Source organism: Triplophysa dalaica, chromosome 2, assembly GCF_015846415.1.
Source record: "Triplophysa dalaica isolate WHDGS20190420 chromosome 2, ASM1584641v1, whole genome shotgun sequence".
Lineage (NCBI taxonomy): Eukaryota > Metazoa > Chordata > Actinopteri > Cypriniformes > Nemacheilidae > Triplophysa > Triplophysa dalaica.
In genome coordinates this window covers 28,315,307-28,340,152 of record NC_079543.1, presented here as the reverse complement: position 1 = coordinate 28,340,152, position 24,846 = coordinate 28,315,307, and the positions used below count along the sequence as shown (strand labels likewise).

Sequence of the window (24,846 nt, the reverse complement as noted above, 5' to 3'; positions counted from 1 at the left end):
GTACTGCGCTACAGAGATGGGAAAACTCTGCTTCCTTCATAAGAGTTTGGCTCCAAAATAATAATAAAAAATAGGATTTGTAAACCATTTTAAAACAGCGTTTTTTGGTTTGTGCATTCCAGTTAATATCAATCAAACTGCAGTTGGTTTGTTTTGATTAAATACATAATAACTCGAAAAATACAGCCAACTAAAAAAACATGATTTTAGAAAAAGAAATTAAACCGAGTAATCTCATTATGGAACCAAATTTTTTACAGAAATAGAAGAATTAAAACCTTCAAAATATCCATTCATATAATTTTTTTAATTCAAATATTATCTTGTATATGCTATATTTATTAAAATATCGGTATATATATGGTGTGTTTATAATTTATATAAAATGACATGCTTCTTTCTTCCTACCTTTCTTTATTTATGCTATATATTTTTTGTACTTTTAAAATATGTTTGGTTATTTTAGATTATATGGGTTATAAACTATATTTATTTTAAATATATGAAGAGTTTGTGTCCAAAATTAGATAATTTTTTTCAAATTGTTCTTCACTTTTCTGTAAAAAAATCTGCTAAATTTTTAATGTAATATCTGCAATTAAAAAAAGAGACGTTTAAAACAAACATCTCACAGCTCTGAGTGAAATCAAAGAAGATCATGTGATGTGATGATGTTCTGACCTTCAGACCCTGAATATTCTTCAGCATTACGTCTCCGATACGCTGATAGTCTCCTTTAATGTGTGCATTTGATCTTCCTTCCCTGAAGACACACAAACACACAACACATTTACAGTGACATACATACATAATTTCTATTCATCACACAACACCTTTCACATGACTTCAGATAAACCACATCAGCCATTTTATTGTACTTACTGAGGTCTTTTTTTATTTTGACAAGCCTCAAATACAATATCATTCATACTTGTATTGTGTTCTTTTTGTACCACAGAAAGAAAGAAAATCAAAAGTTCAGAAGAAATATGTGAAGAACGTACATATTGATATAATGTAAATATCATCTAGAAGATGATGCAGATATGATGCAAAATGCATGAATAGTAAATGATGAAGGTGAAGCTCTCATGTTTTCCACCAGATGTCTCTGTTGAACATCTACACACAGAATGTCATTTATCATACACTTGAACTCTCACTCCAGACACAACACAAAATGAATTTATTTTTCTGTCCTTGAACTCAAGCTGTCTCCCTGCAGGACACTGAACATCACAACGGTGCAGAGAACGGTCCAGTGACTCTGAGAGAGGTCTAACAGAGGATGTGAGTATGAAAAATCTGGCATTCAGAATCAAAATCAAATCTTATTCTGCGTTTTCAGAGCAAATGGCGTCTGTTTCGCCGCTACGATTAACACACTATAAACCAACACTGCACTTCCGGTTTGACAAACAGTACGGCAGAGCACAACCAACAGAACATTTACAACTAAATCAAAATGTTTAAGATCTTTAAAGTCTCAGTGAAATAAAAAATAGCATTTCCTATTTTTTTATGAAATATTGCAGAGTTTAATGTCAATAGCTGATCATTCTCTTTTTAAAATAAAGTGGCTCTTAATCCGCAGTTAAAATCTAAAAATGCACTATTTTAAGTCAGACGTCTTGGGCGGAGCATCTGTTAACTCCTCCCCTTCAACCGTCAGTCTGCTCCTAGTTCCATCTCAAAATGCAACGGTTGTTTTTACATAGCCAATCAAATAGAAACATTCGTCATCACGCATAACATCGGATGTACACTCAAAATCAGAATGCATTGTGGGTAAAAAGTAGTGAACAAATGAAGGGAATGAGAAAAACACCACAAAATGGCGGACACCCGATATAGTGCACTATACAGGAGATAGGGGGAGAATTCAAACAGCTTCAGAAATGCATCAAAGACGGAAGTAAAAACTATCATAGCTTCGGTGCACAGGACTTTAAGGCTTTATTATACCATGTGATGTTTAAAATAGACCTAATAATAATGAAAAATAAAAATGAGGAACAGGAAGTGATCATGGATCAGTGTTTAGATTTAGAATAATGGTCTTGAGCATTCAAACTGAACATGATGAGCTTACTGTTCCTGTACAAAACATTCAACAGAATCTGTTTTCAAAGTTTGTATTACAGTAAATACATTCAGATCATGTCCTCAGTACACACACACAAACATGTCTGATGGACACACACCATCACAGGTTTGTCTGAAGGACAAACACACATTTGTCTGACACATAGACACTAAACGCAAAGACACAGAACACACGTGTTTGTCTAAAGGACACAAATCTGAAGGCACACACACACACACAAACACACAAAGGTTGAAATGTGTGAAGTACACACCACTGTGCCAGTCTCTGCTCCATGTCCTTCAGGAAGTTCTCATGGAATTTGTAGACGGGTTCAAAGTTGGCAAATATGAGATTCCTCAATGACTGTGGCATGGCTTCATCTGTCCCCACAAACTTCTGAAAGTGCTGTCAACACAACAACCAACAACATATCACAATACAACTCAAGCCTTCAATACAAACACACATTGGAATACGGCAGAACTCATCATAAACAGGTTTTTATCAGAATGCTAAACGTATGTTTTGAGGATTCACACAGAAGATGTTGAACAGATGTAAATATACGACGGGCGTGGTGCTCTCGGACGCAGGAGCCAAAGAAAATATTTACAGAGCTGTAAACGCGTCACCCTGCTGCTCTTTTTCCTCTCGCCTGTAAAAATCAAACAGACCACTCGCGCCGTCAGACAGACTGAAGGAAGCCACCAAAAGAGAAGAACAAACAGGGTCTGAACCTTATCTGAACCTGTTGACCTTCATCAACCCAGAAAAACATATTTTTAAATAATTCATTATTTTCCTTAACGCTACATTAAACACCCGACTCAACCCAGAAATCACACGGCACGGTCCTGTTAGCCATTAAAGTCCCAGTGAAATTAAAAATTAAAATCATTATTTTTTCATGAAATATTGGAGGGTTTATAGTAAATAGTTTATCAATGTGGGTCGTTTTCTTTTTTAAATTCATGTACCCTCAAAATGCACTTCTCCCTGAAATGACTTTCCATCTCAAAGGACGTAAATTAGATGACTAGGGCGGAGCATCCGTTAACTCCTCCCCTTTAACTATCAGTCTACTGCAAGTTACATTTCAAAATCGACCAGCTGTTTTTATACATCCTGGAAAATGCAAGCCACGCCCAAAAGTTTCTGTAGGCGTGTCAGAATACTGAAGTAAAAACGATTGCAACTTCCGGTTCACAGGGACTTTAAGAACACCTTAGCAACTGCCTAACAACCACCCAAAATCATTAGAAATGCTAAGAAACACAATCTGGCGATTTCTGCCAAACATTTTGTGAGGTGGCAGACTCATATCTCTTGACATGAAAGATTATAGGCGGGGCCTAATTAATGCCCATTTATAATAACAATACATCTTTCTAGGAGTCACATAGTACAAATTCATATGCAAAATAATGATGGATTTCAAGGCCAAAAATCTGTAGCACCCACACTCGATGAAATAAATAAATAATTTGATATTTATAAGTATTTAGTGTAAACTCCCTGCTGACGTGACAGATCTGCGATGATGAGAGATAGTTACCACAGTGATGACCTCTAGATCCTTCAAATAAGTCCTCTCTGTGGTCAGAAGCTCTTTTGCGATGAAGTAAGCTTTATCTGTGGGGAATCGCTGTCAGGAGAGACAAACAAAACAAATGTTTAAGAGACAAAAACAGAAGAAACATTTAGGTTCATTACAAAACCCATAAAGTCAAAATTTTGTTGGCTTTAGTTGCCTTGTTTATTTTCTTTGGTCTATATTTGTAAGCATTTGGCATGATATAAAACACAACTAATGCATGTCATGTATGTAGATGTGTATCCGTGTTTACATCACATACGTAATATAAACTGAGCCCAATGATGCATATGACAACTATGTGATGCAACACAACCAATGAGATTCAATGTCATTGACGTCCCGCCATATTTAATCTTGCCAGGGTTTATTCAAACTCTAAAATATAAAGTAGAGAATTACATGATCAAAATCTCTTTTTAGGAGAAAATGTATGTTTAAAGTTCAAGTGAAATAAAAAACGAAAATGCCTATTTTTTCACGAAATATTGCAGCGTTTATTGAAAATAGTTGATCAATGTGGGTCATTTTCTTTTTTTAATTCTTGTGCCCTCATAAACTTCAATTAAATCTAAAAAAGGCACTTCCTTCCGTTAGTGACTATCCAGCTTAAATGATGTATGTTAGACGGCTTGGGCGGAGCATCCGTTAACCCCTCCCCTTCAACTGTCAGTCTGCTGCCAGCTCCATTTCAAAATGAAGTTTTTATACATCCAATCAAATCGCAGACAGAAGCCACGCCCACCATTTTATTCATTCGAAACATTCCGGTTCATGCGGACTTTAAGCACAAAGTATAAAGTTAATCTCGACGGATGAGGTGAAAACAGATGTGACTGAATCCCATAATCTTCCCCAAATAGACTGGAATTGAGGTTGACTTTATCTAGGTCTCCTATTCGGAGACGTCCACAGAGACACTTGACCATAATACAGTGAAAACACATCTCTCTTCATTTCTCGGTATGAATTTATGAAATCAAGAGCGACGAAATTCAGAAACGCAAGAGGAGGTGATGGGAGAACAACACTTGCTTTTCACAAATAAAACATGTTCACTTAATAGAGGAGCATCACAGATACACACAATCTCAGTACAATTCTAACTGTTTCCGTCCCTCCCTCCCCAAAAGACAAACCTTCCTGCGAACCTCGTCCTCGTCGTCCGTGCGGACGAATCCTCCGTCGGTCAGTAACGGGCTGGTGAGAGGAGACGGCTGTCGTCCATCTGGACTGTGACCGAGGCTGAGACTCTGTTTCTGTCCGTTCACCATCACCCTGACAGCCGATGGAGACTCGCTGCTGCTCACAGGACCTGAATGAGAACAGGCAGGTTACACTAAAGCCCTGATGTTTCGTTTTTGAAGTGCAGTGAATTTGTTAGTGCTTTCGTGAACGTATCTAAAATCAAATATAATTTTATACTACGGCACATGAACCCTGCAGAAGAGGCGAGCGTAGATGGAAATCGATACGTTGATTGCATTTACGCTCGAGTTTTCGGCAGGAGGTTTTAAAATCGTTCTCGAGACTATTGTCAGGGATGTGACGATGAACACCACACGGACAGACGGATGGACCAAGGCAGACAGCATCACATATGGATCCAGGGGAGGGACACGTTTCAGCTCCCATCCAGAAGGTAACTACATCTACAACTGCACAATCACTACATTTACATACTTGCCCGACAAAGTCCCACGACATTTCAAGTGAACCGAAGATCCACAACGCAGGAGGATGGAAGAGTCGCAAAGCTGCTGATAAACAAACTCATACGGACATGCAGGAACGTCTTCGTCATCAAACATGCCACACAAACCACTACAACTAGCACTATTCTAACACGCAACAACACGGACCGGGGGATCTAACACATCTAGGGGGACATCATAAGTCATCGACGCAAACATCTGGAACAACCAGTTTTTATTTCTAATAATACACATTCATGTACAATGTTAAAAAAAGACGAGGAGTATTGAGGGTGATAACATCAGACATCCATCATACAGAAAAGACCCCAAAAAAGTGCTACAGGATAATAAAAACATGAGAACTAAGGCTGTGATAGTTCGTCAGATGTGATGTGATTGTTTAGTTTGTAAAAACTTACGGGTTAGTTTTGCATAGGTGTCACAGTTATGACACCTATGCACTAAGTCTTTCAAATATTACATTTATCATATATCAGAAACATTCACACAGCTCAAAAATGTACAGTTCATACTGAAACAAACAGAAGATCACAAGTGTCAATCATTCAATATTCCTTTCATTATCAAATGTTATTAACATTTACATTTACATTTAGGCATAATCTTATAAATGTACAAAATGCTACACGAAAGGACTCTACTTTGGTCATTGATGATAAATTACAAATTACTGGAAACGCTGGCTGGATAAAAATGACACATTCATATTAACATTGACGTAAACACTGGATCTTTCTTCTTGTGAAATAACTGCAGTGGTCTTGTGAATGGCTTTAATAACACTTTCCGAAACTTTTCATTAACGTAATTCTTGCCATCGTTAACATAAACGGTCTTACTATGGGTTCACACCAAACGCGAAATTAAGCATGTGCGAAAGTAACTTGCATACAGAAGTCAATGCAAAGACATACAGACGCAGCTCGCGACAATATTTGTGTCAGATCGCGTCACTCAGGCGAAAATTACCAACTTTTCCCGCAACTAATACATAGCTTGGAGGGCTATTGTTCGTGTTTGGTTTGAACCCTTAGCTAGGGGCAATTCAGATTTCGATTCTAAAAAAATGTACGCGAGCCGTACCGCTTTCTCTAAGAAATGTTTTTTTCTCACTCTGAAACGGTCTAGGCACGCCGACGCGCCTAGAAAAAATGCCTGACACATGTAAGAGAATCTTACAGAGCGTAATAAGCTGTCAGCTGTTGTTAACAGACATCATCAACTCATTAAATTTACAGAGCGTGTGATTCCAAATCACCTGTTTTTATATACACTCTTAAAAAATAAAAGCTGCTTCAAAAGGTTGATCTGACACTTTGATGCCATAGAAACCTTCTGAAGAAGCTTTCCGTATCGGTTCTTCCGATAATAAAAAAGTAAGAAAGAGATGGTTCTTTTAAGAACATGTGACTGAATGGTTCTTTGTGAATCCTAAAATGGTTCTTCTATGGCATCGCTTGTGAAGAACCTTTTAAGCACCTTTATTTTTTATGAAGTTTTTTTCCAGATTCATCACTTTTTGTATAAGTTTTACAACAAATACTTTGTATGCCGATACTATGGTTAAGGTCGCAGAACCATGGTTTAACCATAGTCATATTTTTTTGTAGTAAACAAACACAAAACAAGCTAAAACGTGGATAGAAAAACATAATCAGTTAACACGCATTTTTAAAAGCCATTTTAAAATGCACATGCCAGTTCTTAAAACAATATTTTCCTCAGTCTGTTCAAATCTCACCCATGTCTACTTCCACTTCAGAAGACCACTGCGTTATAAAAGACTCGTATACACATATGCGAGGGAAGAGACAGAAACCAGAAGAAAAGAAACAGATGAAGCATTCCAGAGAAACACATGCTGTCAATTGTGACTCGAGCACAGGTTCAGCGATCATCAAGCGTCACCGCAAACAGATGACAGTGATGAGGAGTGCCAGACGAACAAAAAAAAGAAGCAGAGCAGCAAAGCAAAACAAAATCTAAGGATGACACTAGTGTTTTTAAAGGAGTGATGCATGCTGGGAAAAAACAATGCCACCAAATCAAGTGAACCTATCAAAAATAAGCGGATAAGAAAGCTTGCGTGAAGCCATCATGATCACACCAATAATAACAACCGGTCTGAATTAACCAAACTAACCATAAAATCAGCAGGAACACTTTCCACTTTTGCCGACGATACGTTGTGACAGATGAGCTCACTTGATCTGTTATAGCACACAACGCAATCTTAGTTTAAGACAAATATCATCTAGCAACTGTCGCATTAACTAGACTTCAACACAAATGACCATTACAAGTTTGAAATACTACACTACTTTTACAAAAACGTACCAAACATCTGCGTTCACCACCGTTTCAACAAAACTACTACTCCAAAAATTATAATATAAACTAAAGCTATTGGCTACATGATGTTTTTTTTTTGTATTTACAGGTTATGTAAATGAATATCACCGTTCTTTATATTTTTGTAATTCCTCGTTGCTACAAAACTGACTAGAAAGTAATCGTTCACAGTAACAAATATTTGGCAACATCTACTGTCTAGTCACTGCTCAAAATGGGTAAATAAACTTACATCACATCTGCTTATCTTTTATTCTCTACCAGCGATTGCATTGACACACATGGCACTTTACAATACGACTTTCAATAGCTCTGAAGATGGTGCTAAAATCCCAAACTACACATCGTAGTATCTCTCCTGAACCTCCAAATCACAAAACTGGACCCTCAGTCACGCATCATCCTCTCTAACAGTTGAAGAATTGTCCCTCATCCTCATTACTGACAGGATAATGATATCCATCCTCTCTGCCCTGACCCTTATCCTCCAGCTGGATGCTGCCAATTGAGAACTTGTTTCGGGGGACAGGAGAGGAACCGGCCGCTCCGGGATTACCGTACACTAGAGGCTGACTGTAAGAGTTGCTGCCTGCATCTGATTCAGTATCACTAGACTCTGTTCCACTGCTAGCAGACCCGTCAATCATATGAACTGGACTGTTGTGATCATTAGCACTCAGTAGACTTCCATACACTTGTTGGGGAGTGTTGGATCGAGCTTGACTAGACGCTCCACGGCCATTAGCGGCTAGGCAGCGCTCTAGGGCGGCGATACGTTCTGGCCTCGACACCACCGGTCGCAGTTCATTGGCCGGGGTGGAATTGTGTTGGCTCAGAATCATGGGGTCGGTCTCTGAGCGGTTACGCATACCGTTTTGTAACTTCTGCAAGTGCAGGGAGCGGCTGACAATCGGGGAGTAGCTCCCGTAATTTTGGGCATCTCCCCCAGAGCGGCCGGTAGAAAGCTGACGTCCACCGTCATCCCACCGACGACGCCAACTATAACCCATCTGCTCTGTATTGTGAAAACTGCTCAACACTGGACTGCAGTTTGCACTTCTGGAAGCTAAAACGTGAGCGGTGGGCGACTTGGGGCCGTGAAACATTTCATCGATCAGAGTACTGCTGAGTGGGAAAGCTCGCGGTGATCCGTTACCACAAAACGAATTGTTAGACGACTGACTGCCATTGAAAGTGTCTGAACTCTGAGCCGACCGATGGCTAGTTAAAGGAGACTCCCTGAATCTCGACTTGCCCGCTCCGTGGCCATTCTGTTGACCGTTTCCATTAACCTTACTTGCGGACCCTCTACAGCCGCCTGGCTGGACCTCATCATTGTCATGTGTGCGGGAGCGAGATACAGTGATGCGACCTTTCACCAAATCATATTCACTATCAATATCACTGCAGTCGATGTAAGGTATGGAGGAGCTGCTACCCTTGGCAGCGAGCGATGCTAGACCTGTGCTCAGATGCTCTGCCTGATGCTTGGATGGGGATGGCTTGAATCGAGCATCCGCCTCGTCGTGGGTCCCGTTCCGGCATCCGTTGCTTTGAGAAGTTGGGCTCCCAACGTAGCGTTGGTGAGACGGGTTCTCCAAGGTCACTTGAGCGCGGTGAGCAGAGTCCACCTGCTGGCCTGAACTGCTGGCATTCCACTGAAACACAGAGATAAATACAAGAGAGGTTGAGACGGTCTTTATGTCTGAACAGAGTAGGCCATTTTAGGATTGACATGGTATACTTGTCCAGTTTATATTCACCTCTCCGTGATCATCAGCGCACAGTTTGGGTGGATATGAAGGAAGGTCGCTGTTGGACTGGATTCTACTGTGTTTCCTGAAGACAGGAGATGTGAACGGAATAGAAAAGATTAGCCACGCAGCAATGTCTTGACTGATCAGAGAAGTCTGAAAATGACGGACTGCAGCTTTAAAGATCAAGAGGGTTATATCTCACCTTTCAAATGGAATCTTCTTGAATTCTGAGTCTTTTACATAATCAATAACCTGCCGTTGTGTGCGACCACTACAAGACAAAACATGACGGATAATGAACAAATTGTATACTTCTATCAATCAAGACACAACACGCAGCAAACGACACATTTTGTTGGGAATGAAGTGCTTGTCAACCTGAATCTGAAGGAGGAACCCCTGGTGAAGATAACGGGTTTGGGTTTGGGTTTAGGCTCTTCAAAGAGTCGGAAGAAGGCGTGATATTCCACACAGATCTTCCAGAAGACTTTACAGCAGTCTCTGCTTCCCATCATAAACTCTAGAGTGTCCTGACAGTTACTCTGCATAACACAATATTCCAATATTAATTGAAAACTCGCTTGCGGTTCCAAGGTAGATAACTTATACTAACAACGTCGTTACAAGTTAAAAAGTTCTGGCCAAAGTTAATATGTTTGGGTAAAACACTGTCTTGTGTTTTAAAATGATCTCCAAAGCAAGCACTTACGTTTAAGTCGGGCCGTAGTTTTATGAGAAAGCGTTTGCGCTTGAAGCTCAGCTTGCGGACTTTAGACCAGTTGAAGGAATTGATTTTGGTGTGGCCCTTTAAATGAAGAAATAAAGGCACATTACAAGAGACAAATCTTACTAGACACGCATGACGGGCTTCACACTGAGATTTCAAATTACCTGAAAGACCAGGATGCCAGAATGAGCCACAGCGAGGTTGAGTTTAGTGCCTTCTCGGTCTTTAGCAGAATGAAGACGAACTCCGTACATCTCCAGTCTTCTGCCGATCTCCAGGAGATGATGATCCGAGTCAGCCGGGGTCTGTCCGCTATACAAACATTACATTACTCGACATTTCATTCACATGTCCAGACACGATAAGGCAGAGCAGAAGCGTCTCACTCACACGTGCTTCTGATGATATTCCATGATTCTGTCCATCAGAGTGTCCTGATCTGGAATGTACTTGTTGTTGAGTAGATGTTGTTTACACTGAACCTCATCAAAATCTCCAATCTCAGCTAGAAAACACAATTATACAAGTCAGACACGCAGACTCAAAAAAAAAAAAACTTCAATATCCTTGATTATTTACCTAAGTTCAATACCTAGATACAGATAATCTTAGTGTTTTTCGACCTTGCCATAGTAAATACTTGAGTTTATCATTTCACTCAAGTTCATACTATAGAATACTGATGTATACACTAACAAAGTGTAGTGCTCTCTAGTATACACTACAGTTTACTAGAGTAAATACTAAGTAATCTAAGTAAAGTATATTATTTTGGGGGAAATTTAGCATTTATTAAGATATCATTTGTTATATTATTCAATTAACAACCCCATGATACTTGATTTTGGTGAATATTTAATAAATTGTATGTTTGTATTTTTGTCATGGTATGTTGTATCACAGAGTATAAGGCTTTGGTTTGTACCAGCGGTCAGTACATCAAGTCTCTTACTGATGCTACACCAGTCGTGAGAGCGGTTTCCATGGCAACTGAATATCCAGTGATTTTATGACATGGAAGCAAAGCTTGTTGGACACGATCTGAACATTCTTTTTCATGAGCGACGACACGAGTATAATCACTCAGTCCGTTGACACCCCGGGTCCTTTAAATTCTCTATTAGTATCACGACGCCAACAAAAACTAGGACAGGATTTACATACTAAACACACAATGCTGTTGTGATGGAGATCACTGGGAGCAAATATGCAAGTTTATGTAATATTCTTACACTGCACTATGTTTGACACCAGCAGGGCGGCGCTGCTCTCATTGCAGGTCAAGTGGCCGCAAGCCAGATCGTGTTTGATCTGCAGGGCAAAAAGATACCTGTGAACAGAGAATATAGGGTTTTCAGTACAGACAATGACAATGAAAAGCCAACAGAAAAATGATGGACATTCACTGACTGCTTCCTGAGAAACAGAACTAAAACATTTACACGCACCATTACAGTCACCGTAACACGGGTCATAAAACGAAACTGAACAATGAATTGAGCCATTTACTACAGAAAAGTATACATTAACAAAACACAGCAATTCTTTGAATATCCTACAGTACACTACAATGTGCTTTAGGAAAAATATTAATGTGAGGATTACTGAATGCTGATTTACTAAGGCTTAACTTATTTATACTTCTGGAAATAACCTATTTAAATTGACAATGTTAAATACATGGGAAATTTCACTTCAAAATCGGTTTCATTTTGCATAAAAATACTAATTTTTAAGACTAGCACTACACGTTTTTATTTTAATGAGTTTGATGTCACCAGGTCACGTGGGGGCGTTTGATTTTAAAGCACTCATAAAAACACAATGAAAAGGTTATAGTACTGTGCAAGCATGGTTTAGACACACACACCCTTGTTTTCATCTCTATTAACTCTAATCTGAGAGCCACTGGTCTCCACTGAATAACGCCTGAATTCAACTGAAGAGCAACATAAAACTCAAATAAGAATTTGACAGGGTAGGCTACTGTGGGATGTCTTTTCAATCAATCAAACAATAAATATATTTATTTTTATACTCATGCATTGGGCAGACACTTTCATCCAAAGCGATTTACATTGCATTATCCTATTCATTTGTATTAGTAGACTATGTGCAATCCCCTGGGATCGAAACCACGACCTTGCGTTGTTAACACAATGCTCTTACCACTGAGCTACAGGAAAGAAAAACTCAAAATAAGAAGATCATTAACGTGCACATGATATCATCTAATTGCAGTGCATACTGGGATTGACTTCTTACTCAGAAGGACAAAAAGGTGTAGAAGACCAAGTTAGCTGTCACCAGCATGTCATCTTTACCCTGCGTGGGTCATGTGTACGATGATGACTCAAAATGTTATCTAGATAGACAGTTGAGTAGGGGACATGCAGACCGAACTTGAGTTATAATGAAGCACATTCTCCAGACAGCACATTTAGGAAGATTGTAATCGAGTTTGGCAACAGTTCTGTCCATCATACTACATTTAACCAAAACACTCTCTACTGAACGTCTTTACATTTACAAAAACGCGTCATTACATAAAAATAAAATCTGTAATCGGGGACTTTAGACATCATTCGAGCATTTAACGCTCACAAATAATGCAACACGGGCACAAATCTCTTAAAAAGTAATTGCGGATTCATTTACGGAGTAATTACTCACCAGGGAACACATTTTTATTCAAGTTTAAAAAAGTTGTCGGAGGCTTGTTGGTGGTGGTATCGAGCGACCTTAAGTGTAATGTGTTTATAGCATCGAGTTAGCTTACTTCTGCCGATTGTATTTCAGTTTAAAAGTAGCAATTTTGTGTTAATTTGTAAAGATTATCTTGATGGACAAAACGTGTAAACATCATAAACTTTTGTTAATCAAGGAGTTTATTTTTTGCGATCTAAGAAAAAGTATATGGGAAAAATATATATGGCTTTGGGTCGAGGGAACCAGCGGTAGGCTACAAAAACCTCTCCATTATAGAGTACATTTAGGTCGTTGGTTTACTTCCCAAAACTAATTTTAATGCACCAAAATTGCCAATCTGCCAAATGCAGAAATTACACTTTAAAAAGAGACTTAAAAACGCTGCTGTACTCAGAACAATTAAACAGCACATTTGAAACTCCTCAGAGCATTTTGAGAAACACAGTTTGAGTCCGTTTCTCTTTGTTTTTAACCACAAGTGTTGTTCACTATATTCAAGTAATCCATCAAACAGAGTTCACTTGTAAAAGGGAAAAATATCTGTGGCTGAAATGGTTTGGGATTGGCAGAAATAAAACGAGCAGCCATCTGAGGAAAAAACTTTAAAGCTAGTCTGTCTTCTGGCTTGACTTTCAATAGCTTAGTGACAAGAATCTACAGAACCTTCAGAAACCTTGAGAGTGTTTAACCATCTGACAAAGAGCACAAACTGTTCCTGACATTGACATGTCTTTCTGTCAGACACGACAACATCACATGTCAACAAACAGCCAGATAATATTCAAATATCATCTAACCATCACTAAGAAATCTTTTGTCATAAACGCTGAAAGCCGTGTTATGACCACCAAATTCACCTTTCTACAGGACGGACATTAAATCCACGTTAAAATGATTGAATACACACAGACCTTGACAACAACTTTAACCATGATGTCTATGTGGAGGCCTTGAAATCTCTTGGATGTCCCTAAATTATCTTAATTTGTGTTCTGAAGACACCGGGAGGCCTCAAAACATCTTTGAACCTAATGTGGACGAGTAAAAAAATAACACCACTTTGATTTTGTGGTGAACTTTAATATTAAACTCTTAATATTAAAACCATACAACTGGTTATACACTTCCTTCTGATCATAAGTTCAAAGACATTAAACCTTCACAAAACATTATTTACAAAAGCTTGAAATGCAGAACACAAATGTTACCTGGTGTGTTCTTCTAACAGCTGCGTGTGATCTGGAGGAAAAAACTTCACCACGAATCGCAGGATTGTGTTCTTGGGTCCTGCAAAGAGACACAAACAACATGTTGCATTTGTTCACAAACAGACAGACGGACCATCAACTCGTATGGATGATATTTATATTTATATACATACGTCTGATTTGCTTTAGAATCGGCTTCAGCAGATCCAACCAAACCTGAAGAAAGAAACAAACAGAAATTATTATTATAGTATTGTTATAGTTGTGGTGTGGAAGCTACTATGCTACTAAATTTACCTTAATTAAGGATGGGTCTTCAGTCAGAATTGTCGGTTCGGTATGTTGTACTGCTGTGTAGCATTTGTGTTGTTGATTTAGCAGACAAAAATGTTTTTCCAAACTATCTTAGCAGGCACTAAAGTGAAAATGTGGGTTGTGGAAATTAGACTTCTACTTTGAGTTAAGATTAGGGCCGTCAACGTAAACACATGCCATACATTTTTTCAGATTATCACAATATAATATTTCACCTGATTAACCCAGCATCCGTTTATTTGGTCATCCTTTGCCTAGCTTTACATTATATGTGACCCTTGACAACAAAACCAGTCTTATGGGTCAGTTTTTGGTTACATGGTACATGGATAAGCCAGTTGACCGGGGGGTTAGCAATCATACGTGTCTTTTGCATTCGCGAAGAGATATCAATTGCAGTACTAATATCAGATTATAAGATTTTATTCATAAAATGATGCTGTCAAAGAAATCTGTTGTTTCTACATGTATTTGGAGATTAAATGTGCAATAATTAGAATGTAAAAGGTATTTTTAAAAACATTAATGTTACGTGCGCTTAGTCGTGATCATGGGCGTAAATCCCGGGGGGGTCGGAGGGGACATGTCCCCCTCTATCCTAGGGTTGTCCCCCCCCTCGATAAATTAAATTAGCTATTGTCATAAATATATTTGTGTTTATCTAATCTTATTTAGTTATAAGTAGAAAGTACAAAAGCAAAAATGCGTTTTAAATTCAGAAACTGTTGAGTTCCCCCTCCCCTGCCTCTCACAATGGTTTGGCCCAATGCTGCTCTCCACATTCATGTCACCTGCGCATTGCGCAACACATTCAAGTCAGGTATGCGGGCTCAGTTCATTAGTGGTTGTTGAACTCCAGTAAGAAGTCTATTTTATTCACTCTAAATGAAGTGATTCTCTTTAATGTAGTTGATGCTGATTCATTAATAAATAAGTTATTTCAAAAAAAGCTGATTACCGAGCTGATTTTGCCATGAATCTTCTATGTTAGCGATTAAAACGTTACTTAGCTAGTTAACGTTAGCTTGTTACATAGGACTTCACACACTGCAACAAACACGCCGAAGCCGTTTCGCATTCATTGTTATATTTTAAGCGACCTGACATGATGTGAACATTAACCGCTACTAAGCCACACATCCCGCCATTCAAGTCCCGTGTCACACACAGCCGCGAACATACTGGTTACAGTTTTGTGACATTGGCACTATATCTAGCTTCCACAATAGGTGCACAGCTTTCATTCAGTTGGAGAGGATCGTTTTCTCAGCATCTATTGTGTACAGTATGTGCGCTGCGGATAAACTAAACACTCAGTTTACTGAAACTCGGGCGATTCATCATCGAGTATAACACAGAATTTAAGTTTGTTTGGGTACACGAACATGAACAAAGTTTGTTAGCGGAGTTTGGGCACTACACGGGAAAATAACAACCACTCAATAATGTCGATGTACGGTTACTTTGTCAAACAATGTTGCAGTATATATCAGGATAACATTTTAAAAGTGTTAAAAAAGTGACTCAATGTCAACATGTAGCATCATGGGTAGTTCCTGTCTTCAAAAGACAAAAAATATATATACATGGAAAAAAGCTTTATTATTTTCAGTTCAGTTATAATATGACTGCAAGTCTAATGCTTATTGTCGCTAAATTTCGTAGTAAGTGTAATTTTGAATGTATTATTTGTGTCCCCTTCAAAAATTGCTCTTGAGAAATTTTATATGTATTGTCCCCCCCTACTGTTAAATGAGATTTGCGCCCATGGTCGTGATTAATCACAGAGAAAATGTGCGATTAATCAGATTAATTTTTGTTATTTGATTGACAGCACTAGTTAAGATCCTCCAACTTTAGAATGTAAAACGCAGTGTTGCTCACCATCATTTTGCGGTGATCCTGAAACTCCAAACCAAAGTAATCTCCCTCGATGAGATTCAGATGAGTACACACCAGATCAAACAGAATCTTCCCTTGAGCACGTTGCTGTGAAAACAACAAAACACACATTATGACATCATTAGCATCACAATCACTCACTTTTCATGTTCTTAAACAAAGCAAAAGCATTATCTGAAGATGCAGAGTCGCACATAAACCTTCTCACTTTCTATATATACACGACAGTAGAGATGAAAGGCTTCATTGAAATGTAGAATAACAGTAAACTGTGCGAGGTGACGTCACTCGTCTGTAATGAACAGAATGATCATTTTCAAGAGTTTGAAGAAGACACCTGGCACAGGTGACCTATGACCTCACTCTTTAAACAACACAAACACAAGGAGGACAACATGTGCCACACAGCTGAAGATACACACCAGACATCAGACGCGATGTACATGATAACACAGACGTCAACACGATGACTGATTTCATAAAGACAAAATATTTCACACCTGCAGTCAAAATAAAACAAATCATACTGGAATTTCAATACAAACATCTGGAATGCTAGAATTCCCAGGATTAAAGGGATTGTTCGGCAATTTTTTTTAAATCAGCCATCAATTTTCAACATCATGTGACTGAATTAATGACTTTCAAAAGAAGATATTTTGAGAAATGTCTCCGTGGTTAGGGTTAGTGGGATTCAGTGTTGTCTGTTTATCAACATTCTTCAAAATATCTTCTGCTGCGTTCTCGCTTTAGCAATACGTCATTTATTGGACAGGACTTTTTTATTTCTAAATGATGATGAAGCAAAAACACACACACACTGCTTGACCTGCTCATATTCACAGAAATCGCAGACGCTTGATTTAATGGGATATGTAAATGATTTTAAGTTGCAGAAATTGTGGAGGTTTGATTCTTTCAGTTAAACACACAGTTAGTCTGTCCACAGCTCTTTAATACTCATGTGGACTTCATCACCTCACGTGGTTGCCAATGAAAACGCTCAACATATGCCAGCTGGCGTCTAGTAACACACGGTTAAATATGGCACATGATGGGCGGGCTGAGGTTACAAAAGAGTTCTTGCGTTAATTCTGGAAGAAGAAAATGGAGAACTTCCATTACGGCACATCACGGTCCACAGACGCAGATTTATCTGACTTCTTCAAGCGTACAGAAGACAGTTTACAGTAATGACTCTCACCCCTCCCAATGACTGATGGTCTCACAGGACCACATGAAAGCTTGTTTACACGCAATATTCACAGCATGTTACGCTGCAATTTCAATGCATGATAACAGTTGACCATAGATCTAAAAAAAGTCAAACTGCCTATTTCACTTTGAGTCATGTTTGTAAAATAATAACTGGCTGGAATTCAAATTTTCAGCTCTTAAAAAAAAATGATGATAACACCTCTAAACAAGCTGGAAATATGATGTTAATGGTCTCTTCGTCTTCGTCTCTAACTGGAAAATTCTTGGGCTGCATAAGCTTCATTGTGGACTTCATGCCAATACTCATAGTTCTGCTTACGTTGAACTACTGTAGCAAAATAAACTTGCCCTGTCTGTCAGCAAGAGAAAAACAGAGCACGATGAAAATATTTTCCCAACGCTTCCATTCCAGCCAAAGTCAGTCAAACATGCATCAGAAACCAAGAGATCTTTGAGGCGGTGTTAAAGTCCCAGTGAAATTCTTATTTTTTCATGAAATATAGAAACGTTTATAGTAATGATTTATAAATGTGGATCATCTTCTTTTAAAATTCATGTACCATCATAATCTTCAATTAAAATCTGAAAATGCACTTCCGCCCTGAAATTACTATACGTCTAAATGATGTAAATTAGACGGCTTGGCCGGAGCATCCGTTGACTCCTCCCCTTCAGCTGTCAGTCTGCTGCCAGCTCAGCTTCATTTCAAAATTGCAATGCAACAGCTGTTTATACACATCCACTCAATTCGCAGTGAAAAACGCAAGCCACGCCCACTTATTTTCTTCTTTTAATTTCCTTTTCACTTAATGATGTGTCAGAATACGGAAGTAGAAATGACCGTGATTTCCTATTCACGCCGGGCTAATATAGCATGTTGCCATGGTGACCATCTATGATCTGGACCTTTGCTTTGATCCATCCGGACCTCCAGACATATCCATTAAAAAACTTATTTGGTTGTTTAAATTGAGTGGCGCGTCACACGCGTTCTCAGGAACATTTATGTAGCCAAACTGAAAAAAGTTGTTGTAGTCAGATCCACAACAAGAAGTGAAAACAAATAAAAACGCTGTCTAATCAGAGCGACTAGAACAGCATCTGAACCCAACGACACTATTTTGCATAGTCATATAGAATGGGATTTGTTGCAGCGCTAACTACGTGAGGTCCATTGAGGACGCACTTGTAGAAGCACACAGGAGCATCTGTAGATGGAGTCTGGAGATCTACAGGGTTCCAGCTGTTTCCATGTGTCACACAAGGCCTGGCTGGAGCCGCTGGGAGAACTGCCAGATCGCACACCCTCCATCTGCTGCCAATGCCAACTGCTGGCACACACGACCACTCCATGTGCTTGACGTTTCAAGCATGTGATAAGAGTCTAAAGCTGGAGGACGCGTTCATGTGGGATGGAGAGTTGAGCGGGTCACACAGGGGTCGACGGGAATCTAACCTCTAGTGTAAACAGATGAGCTCAGATCAAGACATCCCTCACATGAGCTCAGAGAAAGACCCTCAGACTCTCATCACGAGCAGATGAAAATTAAACCGTTTACACGACTTTACTTTGTATTTATTATTATTCTTTTACTACCATCGGTTCTGCTTATTTTCTGGTCACTTTTCGTGATCTCAACCAAAATCCTGAAATTCCAACAAAAACAGTTCCATCGTGCATTTTTTCCTCATTGAACACTCGGTTTGATTTGGAAACGTGTCATATTCCAGATTCTCTTTCATGTCGACATGAAACACAGAAGCCTTTGTGTGAAATACAGAGGAAACATTCAGAGCCACCGATCTTCTACAATAAAATAATGATTGAAGGAAATGAACACTTGATGCAAATATGAGGAATCCTGACTGTCGCTGCGTGTCGCTAGTCTCTCGCTACGAGGTCGTACCTAGCTTTGGTTGCTCTAGTAACATTTATTTAAAAAAATGCAATAACTGAGGAGAGACTGATGATGTGAGCTCTGCTGCTTAACTCCTATTGGTAGTCGCTCCCGATAGTCGCTCATGATTTGCATAAAGTTAAGCAAATCTCATTTTAGTCACCTCGCTAGACACGCCCACTTCCTGTCACAAACGAAAGTCGCCGGCTCTCCATTGAAATGAATGACATCACCTCGCTTCGTCGCTGGCGGTCTGAATGGGCTGTGATTCTGACCCAGACATCTGCACTTCACATGCAACCCGTCAGAATGTTCCTCTGATTAATGTGACATGTAGCAAATAGAGGCAGACCGTAAATAAATCTGAAGTCATTTTGTCTTATAAAACTTCAACACTAAAGCTTCAATCTGTAACTCTTAATCATCTTCTACACATTGTTGTGACTGGTGCCATTTTTGGATCATTTGACATCATGTCAACCTAAAGATAAAGTACGGCATCATGTCTTGCTGTGACTGGGACCATAACTCCAGACCAGCTTTAAACCGGATGCTGCGGACCACCATGTGTCTGTAACAAGAGGTCTCAGTGTTATATGAAGCACAGTAGCTCATTGAGTCTCAGCACGCTGATCACATCCAGATGTTCTGATCATTCATATGGCTTGACTTCACCATCCCATGACACATTTTCATGCATTTAAACTGTCATTTAACTTTACAGTCTTATCAGACTGAGAGAGAAATGATTCTCAAACGGTCCACAAAAGAACATCGTAAACACAACTCATGATCACAAATGTAAAAAAACTCAATTCAGCAATGAATCTCTAGACTGCACAGAATTCCAGCCAGCAGGAGTCAGACGTGATCTCATTGAAATTCTGCTCAGCTCCAGCCAAACAAAAGATTCAGTGGCACAATAAAAACTTCCTCAAATCTTTCCACTTGGAAAGTGGAAAGGAAAACTCCAAATGTTCATCAAAGTTGCTAAAATGCTCTGGATGTTAACCCTCACAGTGGCCAAAACTAAAGAGCAACACATTTCCAACTAAATCCTTTTAGATTTTCGGCCAGATTGTGTTTTGAGGGTCCTTTTTGCAAACAAGGAACATCTTCACACAACCACGTGACATCTCTCTTCATGCTGTTAAAGAATGTGTTTTGCTGTGGATGGTCAGCGATGATCTTTTATTTCATTGGCTGGTGGTGAGTCACAATGAGCATCATTCATCAGCTGTGAGAGATGTGCCACCTCTTTATCAGACAAACACCGGCCTGTGGATCAGATTAACAGCGTTTGGGTGAAATACACACTGGGCTTCACAATGATTTCATTCATTGGCTTCTCTCCCGCTGAACTCCTTTTATTTCTCATATCAAAAAAAGGTTGCATAAGGCCTGACAAACACGCTCACATATCCCTCGTAATACAAGATGCTAAACATTAGGGCTGTCAAACGATTACTAGTGATTAATCGCATCCAGAATACAAGTTTGTGCTTACATAATACATGTCGGTGCACTGTGCATATTAATTTAGTATTTATGAACACATCCACGTAAATGCATATATCTAATAAAAATATAAAATATAACAATTATTAAACGTTTATTTAGAATTTCAATTATGAGTAAATATTAATGAATACATTTAAATATTTCCTAAATATGTAGGTATGTGTATGTTTTGTGTTCATAAATACAAAATGAATACATAAAGCACACAGATATATATTATGTAAACACAAACCTTTATTCTGGATGCGATTAATCGGTTGACAGCCCTACTTAAAATAAAAAAAATTGCTTTAAAAAAAATTTCATTTCATTTAAAAAAAAGATCATTATGTTTTATTATCATACATTTATTTGTAATTCAATTAGCATAATTCGGTCATAAACGTACAAAGATACCTTAAAAAAAAAAAAAAACTGTCTAACGACAGTATGAGGCGAAGAGGAAACCAAAACTAACCACCTCCTTTGATGCATCTGGCCTATGAATCGAGACACCGATATTGATTTGTACCTCTGTACTAAAAAAACATCAAGAGGTGCAATTTATTTCTGCCATGCGTTTTATTTTTCAAACTAGCATTTTTGATTTATGAACTAAAATGTTAAATAGCACAAAATGACACGTATATAAACAGCAGCCAGTCGCACTGGTTAAATACAGTTCCAGAGTTGAAAAAAAAAAACTCTTAATAAGATCTGACAAACCCCTCTCACTCCCATCCCATGAGAATGTGCGGGCGTACACACGGGTGAGCGGCGTTTGAGCCGGGCATTATTAAAAGTCACGCTCAGATCATTAAAACGCGTCTCTGAGGTGATGCTTATGGTGTGAATGCTAATGAAAAACACAGAGGAAAGACCTGATCTCAACTAATGTAGACTTAAAGGATTAAATGTGGAAGAGACTCGTGGGAAATAACACAAGATTGCTTCATTATTATTAAATCAAGTGCACGGGTGCTTTCAGAGGAGATCAAAGTGTACTGGTGTCTGTCAAAAAAAGTTTTAGGGTCTCTGGTTTGCCCCTTTGGCCGGTCACATGTTGGTGTACATTGATCTATATAAAGAGATCACAGTGTTGTTGATCCCATCACACACAAACACACACTCGATACTGTACAACACACACACACTCGATACTGTACAATATCGAAAGCCAAGAGTATCACTATTCGAGTGCTTTGGATCGCAGTATTAATATTAAAACACCGATTTCTTAACGCTGGCAGGCGTTAAATAAGCGTCGCCTGGTGCTAAATTAACGTCATACGTCGCCGGGCGTTACTTAAAAAAAAATCCCTGTGACACAGATAAACATAAGACCAACCATGTAAAATCCACAACTAGTCCAAGCGGGACCCGATCCAGTCAAAGATACAGCATACGGTTGCAAGCCAACCGAGCTGACCTCTAGACTAGCAATGACTTATATTAAAATATTGACTTATATTGATAGTCGCATAAGCATAGTGAGAATTCTCTAATCACCCTCTTTACGTTTCAAACCTGTATGACTGTGTAATGTGTAAACCGTATAAACACAAAAGAAGATATTTGAAAGAAAGTTATTAACAAAAAACCGTTCGTCCACATTGACTTTTCTTTATACAATAGAAGTCAATCGGGACAATTGGTAAATGATGACAGAAATTTTGTTTTGAGGGGGAACTATGGTACCTTTAATCATGACTTGACTTAATTTGATATATTACACATTTTACACATAGCTTCCTGGAACATACTGCATTAGTTATATGGTCTTCTTTTCCGCGGGTTTTTCTTTAATTTCTTTCCATTATTTGTTTTTCCACAAAGTTAAGCTGGATATTGCCGACTTGCCGTAGAGCGCTCAAACCCAGAAGAGGAGGGGCTATGTATATTAGCTAATGCGTTTGCATTTTGAGTGACGTGTGACGTTAACTTAACGTCGATCGGCACACGGCTTTACTTAAACGCATGGCGGCGTATGACGTTCATTTTGCACCAGACTACGCATATTTAACGCCTGGCGGCGTTAAGAAATCGTCGTTTTATTATTAATACGGCGATGCAAAGCACGCCATTTGTGATACTGTTGGCTTTTGATAGTACAACACACACACAGGTTTCTGCATGTTGACACAGCTGAAAGAAACTTGTGTGGTTTTGGTTGAATCCTTCAGATGAGCTGCAGGTCACTGCTGTCTTCAGGAATGAATTTAGAGTTCTGCAGTCTATTAAATTAAAAAAAAAAAAAATTCTAAGATAACTGCAGGGTTTAATAAAAAGAAGATCAGTAAAAGTACACACGCACACAATAGCGATGATAGTTCACCCTATTCCTATTACTTGTTTCTATCATCTTCTTCAGAACACAAAAGAAGATATTTCAAAGAATGTTGATAACCGAACAACACTGAATCTCACTGACTTCCATAGCATGAACACTAAACCACGGAGACATTTCTCAAAATATCTACTTTTGGGTTCCAATGAAGAAAGTTTTGCATACTGATAAATAAATGACAAACCATTTTTTAGGGTGAACTATCACTATAGGGAATCCCCATAGACCTTTGAGCTCTCATGATGCAGATGGGACTGTTATCTTCGTGTCGATGGAAATGTAGTGGACAGTAGAATAATACTGTGAAGTGTGAAATAAGAGCTGGAGAAGAGACGATGCAGGAGATATGTGAGAATGCTAAAACGCATTCAGCAGTAACAAGATATACTATACCAAAAGACATCCAGGGGAATGAAAAGTTCATTACAGGGTCAAGCATTCCAGTAACTAATCTCACCTAAATCTAGTGCCGAGGAGTATTCAGAAACCACCAGCCATATAACACAGAAATACATCGTATCCATATATGAGCATGTACAGTAGAATGATATTTTACGTCAATTAGAAGCCTGCACTGAAAAAAAATTACATTTTCTATAAACTGGAAACATTGAAAAATACTGGAAAATATTCGTTTCCTGTAAAATTTTGTAAATTTCTGTAATTTTATAGTTTTTGAGCGCATTTCAAAAGTAAACTGTAAAAAAAACGTGTTAAAATACGGAAATTATCTGAAATAATTATTAATGATAAATTATATAAAATAACAGAAAATGTATATAAAATGACATTTTATTTTTACTGTGTATCTTTCGTACTGTTAGACACACATTACTGTCGTTTTAAACTCAGATTCTCATTACTGTAAATCTGTAAAAATTTAAAGGAAAATTATAGTTAAGATTTCAATGGATTTACAATCAACATGTAAAATAACACTTCCAAATTCTTTAGTTTTTAGTAAACGGTAGTCTCCTTTAATGCAGATGTTTACGTTTAGGAAAAGTTTTTTATGTAACTTTAGCGAAGGTCATCACATCTCTGCAGGGATTAAAGCATCAACACAACTGATCTTATACTTCCTTCAATCCCCATTTAGAAAACAAACTCAGGTAACACAACCTCACATCCGACCTACAATTTAATCTTCTTATCCCAGGACGTTTGTCACGAGAGACTTACGGAGTCCTGTTTTCTTTAACTGATCTTTCTGCCGTCATTTTCTCACCTTCAAGTTGTTCCAAATCTGTATAAATGTCTTTGTTTTGATGAACACAGAAAGATATTTGGAAGAATGCTTATAACCCGACAGATTTTGCCCCCCATTGACTCCCATAGTAGTAAAAAATAATATCTTTTTGTATAGAATGTAGGACAGCAAACAGTTCTGAGGCACGTTTGACTACCATTGTGTTTTTTCCTATTATGGGAATCAATGGGGGAGAAACTGCTTTTAGATCGAGCAGAATTTCCTACAGATCCCAGAGCCGTGCTTCAGGGACAAGCTACGCA

At 38.5% G+C, this 24,846-nt stretch overlaps 1 protein-coding gene across 3 annotated transcripts in view; it reads right to left on the bottom strand.

Moving 5' to 3' along the window:
* The window catches only part of farp1 (FERM, RhoGEF (ARHGEF) and pleckstrin domain protein 1 (chondrocyte-derived)), a 163,958-nt gene that overhangs the window by 119,552 nt on the left and 19,560 nt on the right, over positions 1-24,846 (bottom strand). For 2 of the 3 annotated variants that reach the window (XM_056770669.1, XM_056770651.1), the window contains exons 3-17: positions 16,354-16,458; positions 14,328-14,370; positions 14,155-14,233; positions 11,470-11,567; positions 10,628-10,742; positions 10,402-10,549; positions 10,220-10,315; positions 9,889-10,052; positions 9,713-9,781; positions 9,517-9,592; positions 9,192-9,411; positions 4,823-4,998; positions 3,645-3,734; positions 2,361-2,494; positions 682-763 (exon numbers count right to left, since the gene is read on the bottom strand). In XM_056770669.1, coding sequence (XP_056626647.1) covers positions 682-763; positions 2,361-2,494; positions 3,645-3,734; positions 4,823-4,998; positions 9,192-9,411; positions 9,517-9,592; positions 9,713-9,781; positions 9,889-10,052; positions 10,220-10,315; positions 10,402-10,549; positions 10,628-10,742; positions 11,470-11,567; positions 14,155-14,233; positions 14,328-14,370; positions 16,354-16,458 — 1,695 coding nt within the window. The remainder of the gene's footprint in view (positions 1-681; positions 764-2,360; positions 2,495-3,644; positions 3,735-4,822; positions 4,999-9,191; positions 9,412-9,516; positions 9,593-9,712; positions 9,782-9,888; positions 10,053-10,219; positions 10,316-10,401; positions 10,550-10,627; positions 10,743-11,469; positions 11,568-14,154; positions 14,234-14,327; positions 14,371-16,353; positions 16,459-24,846) is intronic. The other variant, XM_056770660.1, reaches the window with a different exon arrangement.